General features: G+C 38.1%; 2 protein-coding genes across 2 annotated transcripts; both read left to right on the top strand.

The window, feature by feature from the left end:
• The first annotated feature begins 1,888 nt into the window (after positions 1-1,888).
• Positions 1,889-2,665, top strand: LOC145768946 (uncharacterized). Its single transcript, XM_082580547.1, has one exon. It carries the CDS (start codon positions 1,889-1,891, stop codon positions 2,663-2,665), a length of 777 nt encoding a protein of 258 aa, XP_082436673.1.
• Positions 2,666-14,768: 12,103 nt separating this feature from the next.
• Positions 14,769-16,097, top strand: LOC145768945 (52 kDa repressor of the inhibitor of the protein kinase-like). The gene is made up of 2 exons (XM_082580546.1): positions 14,769-15,209; positions 15,458-16,097. Exons 1-2 carry the CDS (start codon positions 14,806-14,808, stop codon positions 16,095-16,097), a joined length of 1,044 nt encoding a protein of 347 aa, XP_082436672.1. The 5' UTR covers positions 14,769-14,805.
• Positions 16,098-16,474: the final 377 nt, after the last annotated feature.

Genomic DNA, 16,474 nt, shown 5'->3' with positions numbered 1-16,474 from the left:
TTTTATCTAAGTAGTTTGTTCTGTAGTGACAGTTTTTCAGAAGTGTACGGCGTTGCATCTCGATTTCGATAGCCGCGGGCTAATTTTACAGAAATACAAGTTTGAATAGACGTTTCAAAGGAGTGTTTCTTGTTCGGTCATTACATTCAAACGAACGGATTCGGGAATCTTATGTTACAATTTTCCCACAAAGAGATTATGGTTTACCGCTGTGACCACTCGTGTGAAAATAAATTTCTTTGCATTACATCTATGACATGTACTGTATATAGCCTATATAACTAGGCCTATATTACGACATGTAACCGAGTCGTTCATATCAAGCATTGTTGTGGGTTTGACACCTGTCAGAAGATAGGCTACTTCATTTTCTTGACAAAAATAACTAATTTGCACAATTTAAAGTTGTATTTTAAGGATAATTAATCACATCTTAGTCCAAAACAAGCAGTTTTTTTTTATATGACCGAATTTCCATTGGAAAGCCTACTTCTTGTCTTCTCTTTTTTTTCACATTTTTCTGACATTCCACTTCGTAATTCCCTTGCAAACTTTTGAAGAAGATGAAAATGTAATTTTTCCTTTATATTTTCTTTAGTTTAGCTTAACTCCAGGTCCTAAATTTGCACAAATCCAGTTTTTAAACTTGGACCTGGAGCAGGGTATAGATAGGTCAGGGTTTCCCAAACTTTTTAGGGCCACGGACCATTATTTGTGAATCTGTTTATTCGCGGACCCCCAATACAAAGGTAAAAATAAATAAAAACGAATTTTGTTTATTTAAAAACACTGACAACATCAATGGGACGGATGGGATAGCTTCTTATTGCATAAGTCATCAATTTTCGGAGTTATTTGTGGCCATCTCGTAAATGAATGTGGCCATCTCGTGCCATAGGACAGAGGGGAATTGCCTGCCATGATCCGATGATATTACGCGGGGCTACAAATCTATAGACCCAATGCCGTATGAATGCGTCTGCGCGGCTCTTTGAGTTGACATCTGACAGGGGAATGGCTTCTGGCCGTCGAGTAAATCTGTCGATGACGGTTAAGATATAACAACACCCATTTGAACTAGGAAGGGGCCCTACCACACAGGGTCCAAGGAAAGTCTGGACCTGTATTTTGTCTTTATGTTGGTGAAAATGCTGTCTCACACATGCAGGTCGTGGCAAAAGACAATAAAATTTTAGATGCCTTTTGGAATAGCAATGGGTATTCCTCCACAACACTCAACCAGGAAGATGCAATAGCTGTTTGATTGAAACTATAGGCTAAGCATTAAAGTTCGATCAGATGATAATTTGGCTAATTCTTCTTCTTCGCGTCCTGACAGACAGTGCTGTGTTAATCCCTTTGTGGGCTCCGGGGCCGGAATAATTTTGGGCCCTCTATCGTTAAGCAGACCTATAGTATTGTGTATATTTTTACTGCACCGTTATGGAAGTGTGGTTCCATTCAATAGACTTTCTCACCAGTTTAAAAAACAACACAAATGTAAGTAAACACAAACACAGGTCTATCATTTCTTAGCTGCACCTTTGCTCGGAATGAAAGCCAAAATGTTAACAATTTCTAATAAAAAAAAAATACTAGCAATAGAGTACCGTATGGTTACTGTTATAATATATTGTTTTACGTTATTTCTACGTACTTTGTTTCTGTACTGCTCCTTGTTCTAATGATTACTTTGTTGGCGTGTTTTGTCCTTCTGGCTGTTCTCTATTTTGTGTTGCTTGTTGTTGTGAGCTACCTGCCTTCATTTTTAGTATGTTTTGAGTTGGGGTGGCCGCATTTTAAGTTGGTTAAAACTTTATGAATAAAATCATCTTTAGTTTCATGACAATTTAACCAACTTAAAATTTTCAACTAGAAATCGCAAAGGATGGAGAGGTTGTTAAAACCTCAGCGATTAGACATTGAGCCTGGCAATGTACAAGCGGCCAGAGAATTTAGACACTGGCGACAAGTCTTTGAGAACTATATTCAGGAGCACTTACAACAGGGACCTGCCGAAAACGAAGCAGGCGAAGCCAACCGTTTAAGTCTTAAATTAAAAGCATTGATCAGCATGCTTTCGCCCCAAGTTTTTGAATACATTGATGAGTGCGAGACTTATGAAGGAGCCATGCAGCTTTTGGAACAAATTTATATCAAGAAACCAAACGAAATATATGCGCGACATGTGCTAGCATCTACAAAGCAGCACTCAGATCAAACCTTACATAAGTTTCGGCACCATTTAGAAAATTTAGCAAAGAACTGCAATTTTAAAGCTGTGTCTGCAGCAGAACATAAGAATATTATGCTGAGAGACGCATTTATCAATGGAATATTTTCGCGGAATATCAGGCAGCGTCTTTTGGAGAATAAAACTTTGGATTTTGAGTCGGCTTTCAACCAAGCGTTATCGTTAACTGAAGCAGAAAAAGAAGCCAAAGATTTTGAAGTTTACGACAGCCACAAAGCTGATTTCTCTGAAAAGGACGTGTTAGCGTCAGCCTCTAAGAGTGACATAAACGTTAGTGACAACAACGAAAAATCCGACAATCTATCAGCCACTTATACTCAACATCAATGTTACTTCTGTGGGAGTAAGCGTTTTCATAACCGCAAGAACTGTGTAGTGGGGGTTTCCATGCCCTACTTATTACACAAATGAATAGATAATTGTGTTTAAAAAGAGAACAGTGATTAGTAAGCATGTAGGCCTATCTTCTCTAAACTGTTGATTTCAGAGTCATGTTATTCTTCAAATTGGCACAAAATGGGTAGCAAGGGTTCGATTTTGCAATCTTGTGCTTTTGTATCCAAATCTTGTGTTTTTTCTGAATTTGCTGTGGCAGCATTGCTAATATTTATAACCAGGATTGCCATCGACATGATCACATGGATCCCAAAATAAGGAAAACTTAAGTATAATTTTTTTATACGAAACGAAAGAAACGTTTTTGAACAAATCTTGTAGGCTATGTAAAGAATATTTCATGCATCTCATGACAGCTTAGGTCTACTTTTACATGTAGCAGGGATTTGACTGTCATTTCACTACGTCTGTTCATTAATTGCTAAAGATAAGACAAGCAAAGGACAAGTCAAAAACAAGGACATTAAATTTTTCGAAAACACTACCCATTAAAATAACGACGAATCTTAGAAATAAGGACAGTATGGCGACCCTGTTTATAACTCTGAAATGGCAGCTGAGGCAGCTTTAAAAGAATTAACATGTTGTTACGGAACGGTCACCTACTGAAAGATAATCGCCCAGTACCCAGTAAACATTGATTGTTGGGGCAACATTGGCAAGAAGTTGGCCGCAACATTGGCAAGATGCAGACGCCAACGTTGGCAAGATGTTTTATGCACCATTTTGATGCATCTGACAGCGTTGGCGTCTGCATCTTGCCACCGTTGGCTTCTGCATCTTGCCAACATTGGATTATGCATCTTGCCAACGCTGGCTACTGCATCTTGCCAACGTTGGCTTCTGCATCTTGCCAACGTTGGCAAAATGTTTTATGCACCATTCGGATGCATCTGGCCAGCGTTGGCGTCTGCATCTTGCCACCGTTGGCGTCTGCATCTAGCCAACGTCGACTTCTGCATCTAGCTAACGTTGGCTTCTGTATCTTGCCAACATTGGCAAAATGTTTTATGCACCATTTTGCTTGATCTTGCCAACGTTGGCATCTGTATCTGGCCAACGTTGGCAAGATGGCTTGAGCACCATTTTGCTTCATCTGGCGCCTAAATTCTGGTTGACTTTTATGCACCATGACGCTACTTCATCTGACCTATTGACTATTGTGATGCCCGCGCTTTGACCAAGGTTGGCCATGCGAAGCAAGCTGGTGCATAAAACATCTGAAAAGCATTGGCATTTACATTTGCCAAACGTCTCTGTACCTAAACCTCGCTCATCACCAAGAGTTTATTGTTGAACCTAGCTAATCCTTGGGCCAAAGAACAGCAGCAACACGGATTTATAAGCAACACTACTCCCTTTGTGACAAAGCAAAGTAACAGCCGAGCTTCGTAAATTTTTTACATTTATTAGAAACAAGCCACATCAAATCGTATTGCACATCAGCAGCTTTTTCTTGCGTATCTTTATCATTCTGAATTCCTGCGAATGAAACAAAAATATTTAATTCAAGAAGGCTGTTTGGCAACAGTGTAGGATTTTGATCAGTTGTCGTCCAGGATAATACGAAGTTAATTGACAATCTGCAATATCAATGTAGTATCCATGGTAATATCCCTCTCTCCAACGTGCGTGACAAAAAATTTATCATTCGATTCTGCGCCACGCAGAGCGATAATCAAGTTCCAATACATTCTAATTGCGTGTACAGATAGTTATTCAACAACTAAAGCAACACATTCGCAGTTGTCTTTCAAACATACAACAAGCTCACCAAAAGTTAGTTTTTGCCGTTTTCGGCCACCTTGCCTGTCCTTCCAATTTCGAAATCACTCTGAAACTCTTCATCAATTTGCTGCACGGCAGCAGCTTTGTCGTGCGCCATCACCATGTTTAATCATGAAAGTAAAAAAAGAAGTGTTAAATCAGTATATAAATGCCGACATAGCCTACTAACCACCATGTTCGTTGTTCACATCAATGCGAGTACACCACTAAAACATTTTCATACATTACTCAATACTCTTCACAATTACATCATACATTAATCAAAAGAGTAAAATGGCATAGTTATGACATAATCATTTAGTCGTAGTAGAAACATTTATCCGTACTCACCAAGAACAACCTTTTTCAGATTCTTTTTTTAAACAATCAAACGAGTGCTTAGACTTCACGATGTTTTTTTTCTTTCTTTGTTCTCGACATGACTTGAACTGTGTTGTGTTCGATAATAATAGTTGGAATAAGTCCACTGATACAATCGCTTGCATTTTTGCCAACAACTTGACTTAAATTTGCCACCTGCAAAATGTAAATCGAATGTAATGACAGGGGTTTCATCCATCATATTAAAAAGCTTCAGCACTTATTACAGAAATTTTCGACTGTTACAAATGACAGCCAACGTTTAAAGGCATACTAAATGAAAATTTCAAACGGGAATTAAGCATTAAAATGAGTAAACTGAACATTCAAGAATACATTTCAAAATAAACTACCGAAAAAAATTCGTTTTCAAAGGCGCTGGCAAGGCCCAAAGTCCAATGTTTCATTTATTTTCATTTTTTTTCAAAATAACCAAAAGTGCAAACACTACTCGAGAATACGTCACTAAAGACAGCAATAACAAAAGCCACGTTACCACATCTGATGTTTTGAGCAAACTGTCTGATGTTTTGATGTTGAAATGTGTTGTTTTGATGTACATACATACATAGCCTACAGTCAAATCGCCCGCAGTAACAATTATTGCGCGATTAGCTGATTGCTATAGTCTGTAGTGACGTAACTGTACAGTCGCACGCTTCGTTGCTCAGGCCAATTTCGTTTTGAAAGCTCTGACAAAAGCACGCGCGCAATGGTAGTCAGACCGCAATGGGGCAAAATTTTATTGAAAATCGTTTTATGGTAGTATGTTAAACACAAAGAACGTGGAAATCGCCAAGTCAGGTTTTTCCTTTAGTATCCCTTTAAAGTTTTATTTGGGATTCCAGTCGTCTGTTGTGTTGCGTATGTTGGTCGCAGTGTAGGCTACTGTAGGCTATGTTGTCGCAATGGGCGCAAAATAAAACATGTTATTATTATTATTATTCAGTTGACGGCAATGAAAGCTACATTTGCAAATACTCTACAACCATCACAGACCTATCCACACGACATAAAAATACAAACACATTCAAGCAGTCAGGCAAACACTGCCGGAGCAGCAAAATCAAAGATTGAGCAAAACCCTACACATGTTGTAGGACATCACAAGCTCTGCTACTTTGCTGATGTCTTCTTAGCACTCATCTAGGAGCACTGGCACTAAATTTGTCACGAGAATATTTCATATGAAAGTTTTCCATTGGTCATTGAGTTTTATAACTTTCTCTAAATTGAGTTTTATGACTTTCTTTAAATTGTGTAAACGTAGCCTAGTGACAAAAACGACTTTACACAATTATTTCAGGTTCAATGAATAAAAGACATTCACTTACCAGGTTTTCATAAACATTGTCGTAAGTCATTCTTATAATTTCATTTTGATCATTTCTAAAACTTCTTTCGGTTCATTTCTAATTGATCATTTCTAAAACTAATATCTCAATTGAATTCGATTTTTTATATTTTCGATGCAAGAAGCGAAAATTCCTCTTAGCGCTGTTCACATAAGCATTGTGCTTTGGGCTCTCCTCGTAATTGTGTATTGCGCCCAACCGCCATGCTTGAACAGTCGAAGTGAATCGAGTGACGTCATAATCCCTTTAGCAAAGGATTAAGTCATGGCCTTTGTCTTCCTTCATCAAAACAAACCAAGTTCTTCTGCTAAATTGCATCTCCTCACGTTGATATAACACATCGCCGCATTCTAAAGCTTTGTTGCCTATTTCACTTCAACGCGTCATATTGCCCAGTCAAAGTATAAGTAGTGACGTCATAATGGAGTTTTCACAACAATTATTGTGCCTGCAGTGTTGTTCTATGCACCGCGGGAGGGGAAAAAACGATTCGCCGGATCGTTGAAAGTAAAAGTAGCGATCATTTTGTGAAATCTCGCTTCAAGAAATTGAGGAGAGATTTCGACGCAACATGACTGCTCCTGAAGCTGGGAATTGCCCACCAGTAGCGGTGTCAGGGGAGTTCAGGGGGTACGTTTGAACTCGGGCCCTGGATAATGTTAGAAGCCCGTAACTTCTTCAAGGTGTCCGGAAAAACAAACAAACTACCGCGTATATTTAGATGTAGTGCGTTATTCTTAAAACTGTTTAGAGGCCCAAAGATCTCATTGGTACCGGGCCCAAATTATCTTCTCACTGGCCTGGTCTGTAGCAAATGATGGTGTACATTTGCATAAATTGAAAGAAAACTTTAGAATAGTTGTTCAATTGGCACAACGTTGGCAACATTTCTAACCGATGTTTGCTCACACAAACATATTTTTAAACAAAACCGCATAAAAAAGGTTTGTAGGCTATTGATATTTTTAAAAATGGAAATAAGTAATAAAAGCATTGGCTACTCTTCTGACCAACGCTGGTCTTAAATATTCATAGTATACTTGTACGGTATCAGAAAATAATAACAGCATTGATAGCCTATTATTAAAATTTTAAATTGTAGCAAAATGATGGCATACATTTGCTTAATTTGAAAGAAAACACCGAAATTGTTATGAATTGGCACAACGTTGGCAATGCTTCTGACCGATGTTAGCCAATCACACAATTGTGTTTTGAAGCAATATCACATGAAAAGATGTTTGTGTTAGTATTTTTCAAGTTTAAAACAAATAAACCTGAAATAAAATCTTTGAGACCTTTTTGAACGCTTAATAAGAAGTATTGAAATTGTTGGCGTATTGTTGGCAATGTTGGACGAAATTGCCGACCTTGTGCCCTCACATCCAGCATATAGCCAACGTTGCAATTGTTTATTTTGTGGAAACGTGTAGGCTAATGGAAACTTTAAACTGTTTCGGTATCAAGCACGTTATCGCGTTCGCGTTTTGTTGCTCCTACCTTTTTCTAGACCTCTGCTCAGTTTGGCATAAACAAACTGAAATGAAACTACTTTGTTGGCTAAGCATTGGCTACTCTTCTGGCCAACGCTGGTCTTAAATATTCATAATATACTTGTACGGTATCAGAAAATAATAACAGCATTGATAGCCTATTATTAAAATTTTAAATTGTAGCAAAATGATGGCATACATTTGCATAATTTGAAAGAAAACACCGAAATTGTTATGAATTGGCACAACGTTGGCAATGCTTCTGACCGATGTTAGCCAATCACACCACTGTGTTTAGAAGCAATACCACATGAAAATAAGTTTGTGTTAGCATTTTTCAAGTTTAAAACAAATAAACCTGAAATAAAATCTTTGAGACCTTTTTGAACGCTTAATAAGAAGTATTGAAATTGTTGGCGTATTATTGGCAATGTTGGACGAAATTGCCGACCTTGTGCCCTCACATCCAGCATATAGCCAACGTTGCAATTGTTTATTTTGTGGAAACGTGTAGGCTAATGGAAACTTTAAACTGTTTCGGTATCAAGCACGTTATCGCGTTCGCGTTTTGTTGCTCCTACCTTTTTCTAGACCTCTGCTCAGTTTGGCATAAACAAACTGAAATGAAACTACTTTGTTTGCAAAGCATTGGCTACTCTTCTGGCCAACGCTGGTCTTAAATATTCATAATATACTTGTACGGTATCAGAAAATAATAACAGCATTGATAGCCTATTATTAAAATTTTAAATTGTAGCAAAATGATGGCATACATTTGCATAATTTGAAAGAAAACACCGAAATTGTTATGAATTGGCACAACGTTGGCAATGCTTCTGACCGATGTTAGCCAATCACACAACTGTGTTTAGAAGCAATACCACATGAAAAGAGGTTTGTGTTAGCATTTTTCAAGTTTAAAACAAATAAACCTGAAATAAAATCTTTGAGACCTTTTTGAACGCTTAATAAGAAGTATTGAAATTGTTGGCGTATTGTTGGCAAAATGTTGGACGAAATTGCCGACCTTGTGCCAACATACCCAGCATATAGCCAATGCTGGCCCAGCAATCAATGTTTGCTGGGTAGGCTACCGTAGCCTACTCGTTTTGTTTACTATTTAGGCTATATTTTTTTTAATTTCCTATTATAAGCGGGGCCACCACAAACATGTTGCCTAATAGAAAAAACACAATTAAATCGTTCGCTATATAGCCTACTGATAAGTTACTGTACCACATCAACTTTGAAAATGGCGGTGGATCAGCCATTATGGCCAATGGCGTTCACAAACGACGTTTTTTTTTAATATGGAATATTATCCCTTGGGATAGCGCCAAGCCATCCATTATGTCCGCTCCGATAGCTTCGTTGGTTAGCGCGTGACTTCGTGAACGAAAAAGCTTTAAGATCAAGCGGCGCTGGTTCGACTCTCGGGATGTGCGCTTGAGCAACGCATTATAAGGACTGCTCTGCATTCAGCGGCACTTAATGGATAGAATAATTCCCCGGCAACAACGCTTCAACAATCGGAAACTTCACTCTGCCAATCTCGGTAACCGGCCCTGCGTTAAGAGCCTCTACAAGTAAGTTATGCGAAACTACCAGGAATAACCTACCAAGGCTTTGTCAGTCCGAGGATAAAGATTCATGTGTTCTGTATGGAAGTGAAAGCCTTCTTGTAATCAGAGATGGGCAAGATCACCAATAAGCTATTGGTGATCTTAAAGATCAAAATTACCAAGAATAGGTGATCTTGAAGATCAAGATCACCAAACTATGTGATCTTGAAGATCAAGATTGTGATCTTGAAGATCAAGATCACTTTTTGTGTACTTGAAAAAAAAATGAAGTTTTTGATCAATGATGTCGTAAAAAATAATTAGCCTACTATAAGCAACCTGGTTAAAGGTAGGCTATATAGTTGGTATTGCTAACTTTTACTTTTAACTACTTGATCGCTGGCCTAAGAATTGTAATAAGTTAGTGACTGTTGCTATTAGGCCTAACTTATCAATTATTGACGTAGTTTGCGTAGAGTCGCAACGTCACACCCAAGGCCGAGGTTAATTACAGTACCGCACTGAAAAAGTCGCAAAATTTGCAATTAGTTTTATACTTTTCATTTATAATCAATAAATAAAAATAAACTTTGAACATCAATGTTTATTGTGCCATTTATCCATCTGGCAACCTTGATACTGTTGTCTGTTTTCAAAAAAGTTCAGAGGTTTGCGGTCAGACAAACCGCTCCATACTCAGACCCTAAACAAGTCTTGATCTGGATTTGATTTGCTGCAATAAACCACTTTACATGACCAAAGTCGGCTAGAGTCCAGATTTTTTAACAGCGCCATTCTAGACTTTTGAAGCATCTAAAATTGGGTCAAAGAAAGCAAACATTTCTTCAAAATTTACACATGGAAATTGTGAACAAAGTTAAATCATTTTTATTATAGGCTACGTCAACATAAAGTACACGCAAGTTGACTTACTTCTTTATTATGACCAACACAAAAAACTTTTCAATTTTGAAATGGCAACACTGACCAGATTAGATGGAGAATTTAAATCGTCTTTTGTTGGACACATACCGTATCATATTACGGTAATAGTAGCTTAATGTTAGTAGTTGCCACTAACTACTTTGTACAGTACGAGTTCTAAAAATATGCCTCTATCTAGTAAGTAAACTTCACTTTTAAAGTGATCTTAGATCAAGATCACCAAAAAAAAGTGATTTTGAAGATCAAGATCTTCATCTTCAAGATCACTTGTGATCTTCAAGATCACTTGTGATCTTCAAGATCAAAATCACGCCCATCTCTGCTTGTAGTACGGTATATGAAGGTAGTGCTGCTTGTAGCCTACTATTTCGTTGCATATTAGGCTACATGACTTTCCTACCAACAGCAAGTGGCTTTTTCTCTATCAATAGGTATATCTCTGTTGGTTCTTCGCGTTGATCAACGTCGAAGGTGGAAAGCGTGGGAAAGTTGGCAAAGGAGGGTGAACAAGTTCATCAAAAAAATAAATGGAAGAGATGATAAATGAACAATAAGTTGAATTTACCACAACACACTTTGCTTTTGTAAAGCCTATAATAAAATTTCGTTTGTAAAGTTACAGTTTTGTTTGGTGATTTTTAATGCCGGTAGCCTACCATACATACATGTACTGCTTGTGGGCCTAATAAGAGCATTTGTCATTGAATATTGTAGAGAATTCTCCAAGGTTCAAAAAAAAGTTTGGAGAACTTGGCTCTTCAACAATGGCTGAAGACACCTTCCTTTTGCTGGAAGAGTTTGTGTGTGTTTTGTATGGACAAAACAAGGTTAAAGACGTTAACATTGCTCGCTTCAGCCTCTTCAATGTAAAGTATCAATCCAAAAACCTGAACACTCCTTTTTAAAATATCAAAGGAATGAAGTCATCTATGCTTCCTCCATGAAAAGCAACCCTCAAGCAAAATGTCCTTTGTGCAAACTTCATTGCCAACACGTGGAAGTCAGCAGATGAAAGCGACATTCATCAGCTTGATCCACATGGTAACGGATGGAGTAAGAAAAAGGGAATGTGGCCTACATGCTGAATTGGTTCACAGGTCATATGGTTCCTGATTGTCTCAGCGATCAAATTGAAGAAGTTCCTGATGAAGAAAGTAATAGTGAAAGACCAGAAGAAACTGATGATTCAGATTAATTCATTAATTGTTTATTTGAGATGTAGGTCCAAATTCAAATATATGTCCCTGATTTAGCTTCTGTTCAGCTGCAGTTCCAAAGTAGCCTACTGCACCAACGAAATACCTTCTGTATGAATATAGCCTACCGTACTGTGTTATTCCTTCAAACTTTTGAAATTTATCGTTTGCAAACTTAAATCGGTTTTCGTTTAAACCTGTCTTTTGTAAGCAACTGTCGCATAAGAGGTTACGGTGCCTACAAGGGTCTGTGATAGCAAACTTCTAAGAGCTAAAGCAAATCTAACATTAACATGTCTAATGTCTATGTTCTATCTTATATATGTCTTCTTATATCTTATCTTTCATAGTTACTAAATGTACTAGATACCGCTATATAAAAATGACAAAGGGAACGTTCAAATATTACGTAACGCTTTTTTTCCGAATTTTTGACCCCCCCCCCCTCCCATGTAACGCCAACGTAACGCTTTTTTCAATCCCCCCCTCCACCATGTAACGCTTTTTCACTACAAATTCAGCACAAAAAACTACCATTCCGTACTCGAAAGCGTTACGTAACGTTTTGCTTGAAGCCCCTCCCCCCCGATGTGACGCTAACGTAACGCTTTGCATAAACCCCCCCTCCCCCTCGAAGGCGTTACGTAATATTTGAACGTTCCCAAAGTATTTTGTCTGGTGATTGAAACTTTTTGCATGTTAGCCTACCATGTTGCGTATACCGTAATCAAAAAAGTGTTCATTTTGATCATAATATCAAATCATGTTGTTCCTATATCTTTAATTTAAAATTTACTTTTTATTAAAATCATCTTTTATTGCTTCTTTGATAAGCATTCAGTCACATAAAAGACGGATATAGCCACTAGCGTACGCAGGGGGGGGGGGGCCATTGGGCCATGCACCCCCCCCCCCTTAAAATGTTTTAGTAGTTAACGACGTAGATTAAGGCATTTAATATGTTTGGGATTGCACTGTCAAAGCAATTAACAATGTTGTTTTATAGACTAAGCCAATACGAAATACATGGCCCAATCCACCTACCCCACCCCAGGCATGCCAATGTAGCATAGTGTTCTGTAAGCCTATTATAGCGAAAAAGAAATGGATAAAGTCTAAACTAAAACCATACTGGCAACTGGGATATCATGAAGACGTCTGCTAGTGCTTTCTATGTGTTTTTATCCTACAGTCGTCCTCTTAAAATTTTGACTTCTTAAATTACGACTTTCTAAGATTTATTGTAGGCCTACATCAAAGGAAGTTGGCTAGGCAGGCCTAATTCCTTCAGATCTGAAATGTTTTTGACATGGTTTTGGTTTGCTTTGAAACATTACATCCGCATGATTTTTTAGCAAATTTGCTGTAACATTAAACCTTGTTGCAGGAGAATGCTACACATTGGAAGTCATTATTTGTCTATTCATGTTACGTCATAAAGATGCTTGTCTGCAGCAGACCTTGCTTTTCATGTTTCCTTTTAATTTTTATTGATTTTATATCTTAATTTTTTGCACAAGTTTCTTGTCTTTTTTGATACCAACACTTCCGTATCCAATGCAATAAATTACCAATATAAGCTACATGAAAGTGTTTAAGCTGAAAAGTTGGCCTAACAAAGCGGCCGATTCATTGAACTATGCGTTTTGAAGTACGATCTGGGCAACCCCAAATGTTTTAGACTCCTAAACCAAATTTCAGATTTACATTACAAGAATTGAGACATGAAGCGCAGTAGGCTACTACTATTCACGATTATTTTCGACCCAAAAGACCTGCTTCTTCTGCTGAATCGATATCAGTGAATGGAGACAGCAAAGATCAAGAAAGTGAGTCATCTTTTGCTAATATTGATCAAGCTTCTGCAACTGAACCAGTGACAAGTTCCACTTGCATTGCCAGTGCTGATCAATCTTCTCCAAGTCAAGTCAAGTCAATTTATTTTGTTTTAACAGCGCCATATATTAACAAATAATCAGAGTAAAATGTAATTGTCAAAACAATGCATTGTACAACTGTTGGTTAGATTATGGCGCAATCAGGATGGTAGCGAAAGACCATAAGCAGTCATCTAGTCAGCCACCACCCCATCACAGTAAATCTAACTACACATTCATACACACTAGTGTGCAGAGGCAGGCACACTACTTCATTGAATAAAAAGGGTTCGCCACTGAGATTGAAAAACAACTAGGCTACTGTTGGTTTGAATCTGCATTCTCAGACTGAGTAAGCCGAGGATGAAGATTCAAACCAACGACCAAGAATTGACCAACCACCAATAATTAGTGATTGTGTGCTATAATAGGCTACAGCACTTGCGAAAGTTTTCCTGAAATAACGAAGAAAAACGTGGATACCACCACCGAATTGCAACAATTTTTATGTGAAGCATACAAAAACAGGGCAATTTGATACTAATAACTGTAGAGAACAAAGATTAATAAGTACGATATGATGATATAGGCCTACTGTAAAGGTAAGTTATCCTTTGTATTGAGCACTTAAGGTACGCATGTATATTCATGTAACAGTTGGTTTTTGAGATTTTTTTTAAAGCAATGGAACGGTAAATCTTTTATATCGTGAGAAATTTCACTCCACACTTGCACACACAAGAAATGGAGTGTTTTTTTGCCAAAGTTTGTTTCAAACCTGGGAAGAAAAAATCTGGTTTTAGCCTTATGTCTTGTATCATGTTGATGTATGTCGTCTAATTTAACAAAGTAGCCAGAGAAACATGCTGGCAAAAAATTATTTTCGTACTTGAACATGAACTGTGCATATGCCAGCTTTGCAAGGTCACTCACTTTTAATACCTGAAATTTGCTGTACATGTAGGTCGTCGAAGTTTTCCTTTCACCAAACAAACACGCTCTAATAAATTTGTTCTGAATCACTTCCACCTTGTGTACTAACGTTTTGTTGGCCCTACCCCAATTAATTATCGAATATTGAAGATTTGATTTAAATAATGATCAACCAAGCTTTAATCAGAATTCCGTTTCTTTTAATTGTCCTGTTTCTCCACTCGACATTGGACATGTTGTTGATTCTCCTCCTGTAGATGACAACATTAAATTAAGCTTTTTAAACAATTCGTGGTGCCCTTCTGACTCTTTTGCGTGGCCATTCTCTGAAAGAAAAGAAGGTAACAAAATTCGCAGAAAATACTTAGGCAGGCAGCATATTTCTGGTTCAAACGATGTATTTGCATTTTCGCTTCTAAAAGGCGGGCTGTTTTGTAAAGTTTGTGCTTTATTTGCACCGAATGAAGTCAGCAGAGTCACGTTTAACCGCTTGGTAAAAGTTTCTCTACAAAAGTATGCTCATTTAACTGGACGCGACGGGTACTTGACAAATAATTTAAAAACAAATTTTCATTCTTTCAGTCTTCAGCAAGCTCACGAGTTGAAGCTGCGTGTGCAGCTAGGTTGTGGCAATGTGGCTCAACAAATGAATTCATCTTTTGAAGCACAACGGACAAAATATAGAGAGTTTCTGAAAAGAATTATCCAAGCAATTGAATTTAACGGTAGGCTTGGACTGCCTCTTCGAGGTCATAGAGATAGTGGAATGCTTGGTTCTGTAAGTAAAAGTGTGTATACGGAAGGAAATTTTCGTGCTTCTCTTCAATTGATGGTTGATTGTGGTGACTTAGTTTTAAAAGAACATATAGAAACAGCAGCAAAGAATGCCTCTTACATTTCTCCACGCTCCCAAAATAACTTAATCAACTCCATCTCAGTTGTTCTGAAAAATCACATTGTTCAAGAAGTGTGCAATGCAAAATTTTTCGCTCTTCTAGCCGACGAAACAACTGATTCTTCCAATCAAGAGCAGGTGAGCGTATGTATTCGGTAGGCTATGTCAGCGAATTTAAAATAAAGGAAATGTTTCTGTGTTTTGCTTCAGCTCTTGATGTAACCGGTGCTGGCTTAGCTAAGCAACTTCTTATGACTTTACGGAAGACAGATATTGACTTGTCATACATGGTGGCACAAGCATATGATGGTGCTGCAGCAATGTCGGGCTGCCACAATGGAGTACAATAACACGTCCGTGATGTTTGTCCTCATGCTATTTATGTTCATTGCATGGCGCATAGTCTAAACCTGTGCTTGTCTCGAGGGTCTAAAGTCCAGATGATTGATTCCTGTGTATGTGCTGTGCAGTCAGTGGCTGTGTTTTTTGGAGAATCAAACCAGCGCATGCAGATCATAAAAGGATTTATTGAATCTGCATGTCCAACAAGCTCTCGCACCAGGCTACAGCAATACTGCGAAACACGCTGGGTTGATAGGCATGTAGCCATCCATACTTTTAGGGAGTTGTATCCTGCTGTGCTTGGTGCTTTGCAATCCATGCAATATTGTCCTCGTGTCGGTGGAAAAGCGTCAATGCTTTTGCGCGTAGTTTCAGAGCAAAGTTTTTTAATATCACTTGAAGTCTTGTCATGTGTGCTTGAAGTAACAAAAGGCCTGAGCACTCTTCTCCAAACAGTCTCATTGGATTTAAACCTTGCAATTTCATCAGTAAACACTTGTGCTGAAACCTTACAGGTCATGCGTGATGGAGATACTTTCGACACACTTTTTTCCCGATCTGAGGAACTATACGGTGAAGCCATTACTATACCGAGATTAGCTCGCTTTCAAAAACAGAGAAGTAATGTACCAGCTGACACTCCCTCTGAATACTACCGCAGAAGCGTATTCTATCCTTTCTTAGACGCTTGTCTTCTTTAATTGCGAGAACGATTCAGCTCTCAAACAACTATTGCATTTTCACTTCAATCTCTGCTACCGAAATATTGTTCAAGTCAACCATTTGAAGCCATTGAAAAAAACGTTAGCACGTACAGCTCTTTTCTGTCATGTGGAAAAGATTCGGTAAAAATAGAATAGGCCTACTTGAGATGGCAAATCCATTGGCGAAACAGTTCATGTATACCTGATAACGTTATCGATGCTTTCAAAGCCGCAGTGGACCTAAAAACGTTCCCCAACATCGCAACGTTGCTACAGATATTTGCAACTATACCAGTAACAACAGCTACGAATGAGAGATCTTTCAGTACTCTAAAGTACATTAAGAATTATTTGAGATCTACAATGGGAGAAGA

The sequence above is a fragment of the Aplidium turbinatum genome, chromosome 4, assembly GCF_918807975.1.
Source record: "Aplidium turbinatum chromosome 4, kaAplTurb1.1, whole genome shotgun sequence".
Classification (NCBI taxonomy): Eukaryota; Metazoa; Chordata; class Ascidiacea; order Aplousobranchia; family Polyclinidae; genus Aplidium; species Aplidium turbinatum.
The sequence above is the reverse complement of the archived record's forward strand: the minus strand, read 5'-3'. Positions and strand labels throughout refer to the sequence as shown.

Coding starts and splice junctions, on each gene's coding strand:
- LOC145768946 (XM_082580547.1), top strand. CDS start 1,889: ATGGAGAGGTTGTTAAAACCTCAGCGATTAGACATTGAGCCTGGCAAT.
- LOC145768945 (XM_082580546.1), top strand. CDS start 14,806: ATGAATTCATCTTTTGAAGCACAACGGACAAAATATAGAGAGTTTCTG. Junction 15,210..15,457: donor CAGGTGAGCGTATGTATTCG/GTAGGCTATGTC, acceptor CATGGCGCATAG/TCTAAACCTGTGCTTGTCTC.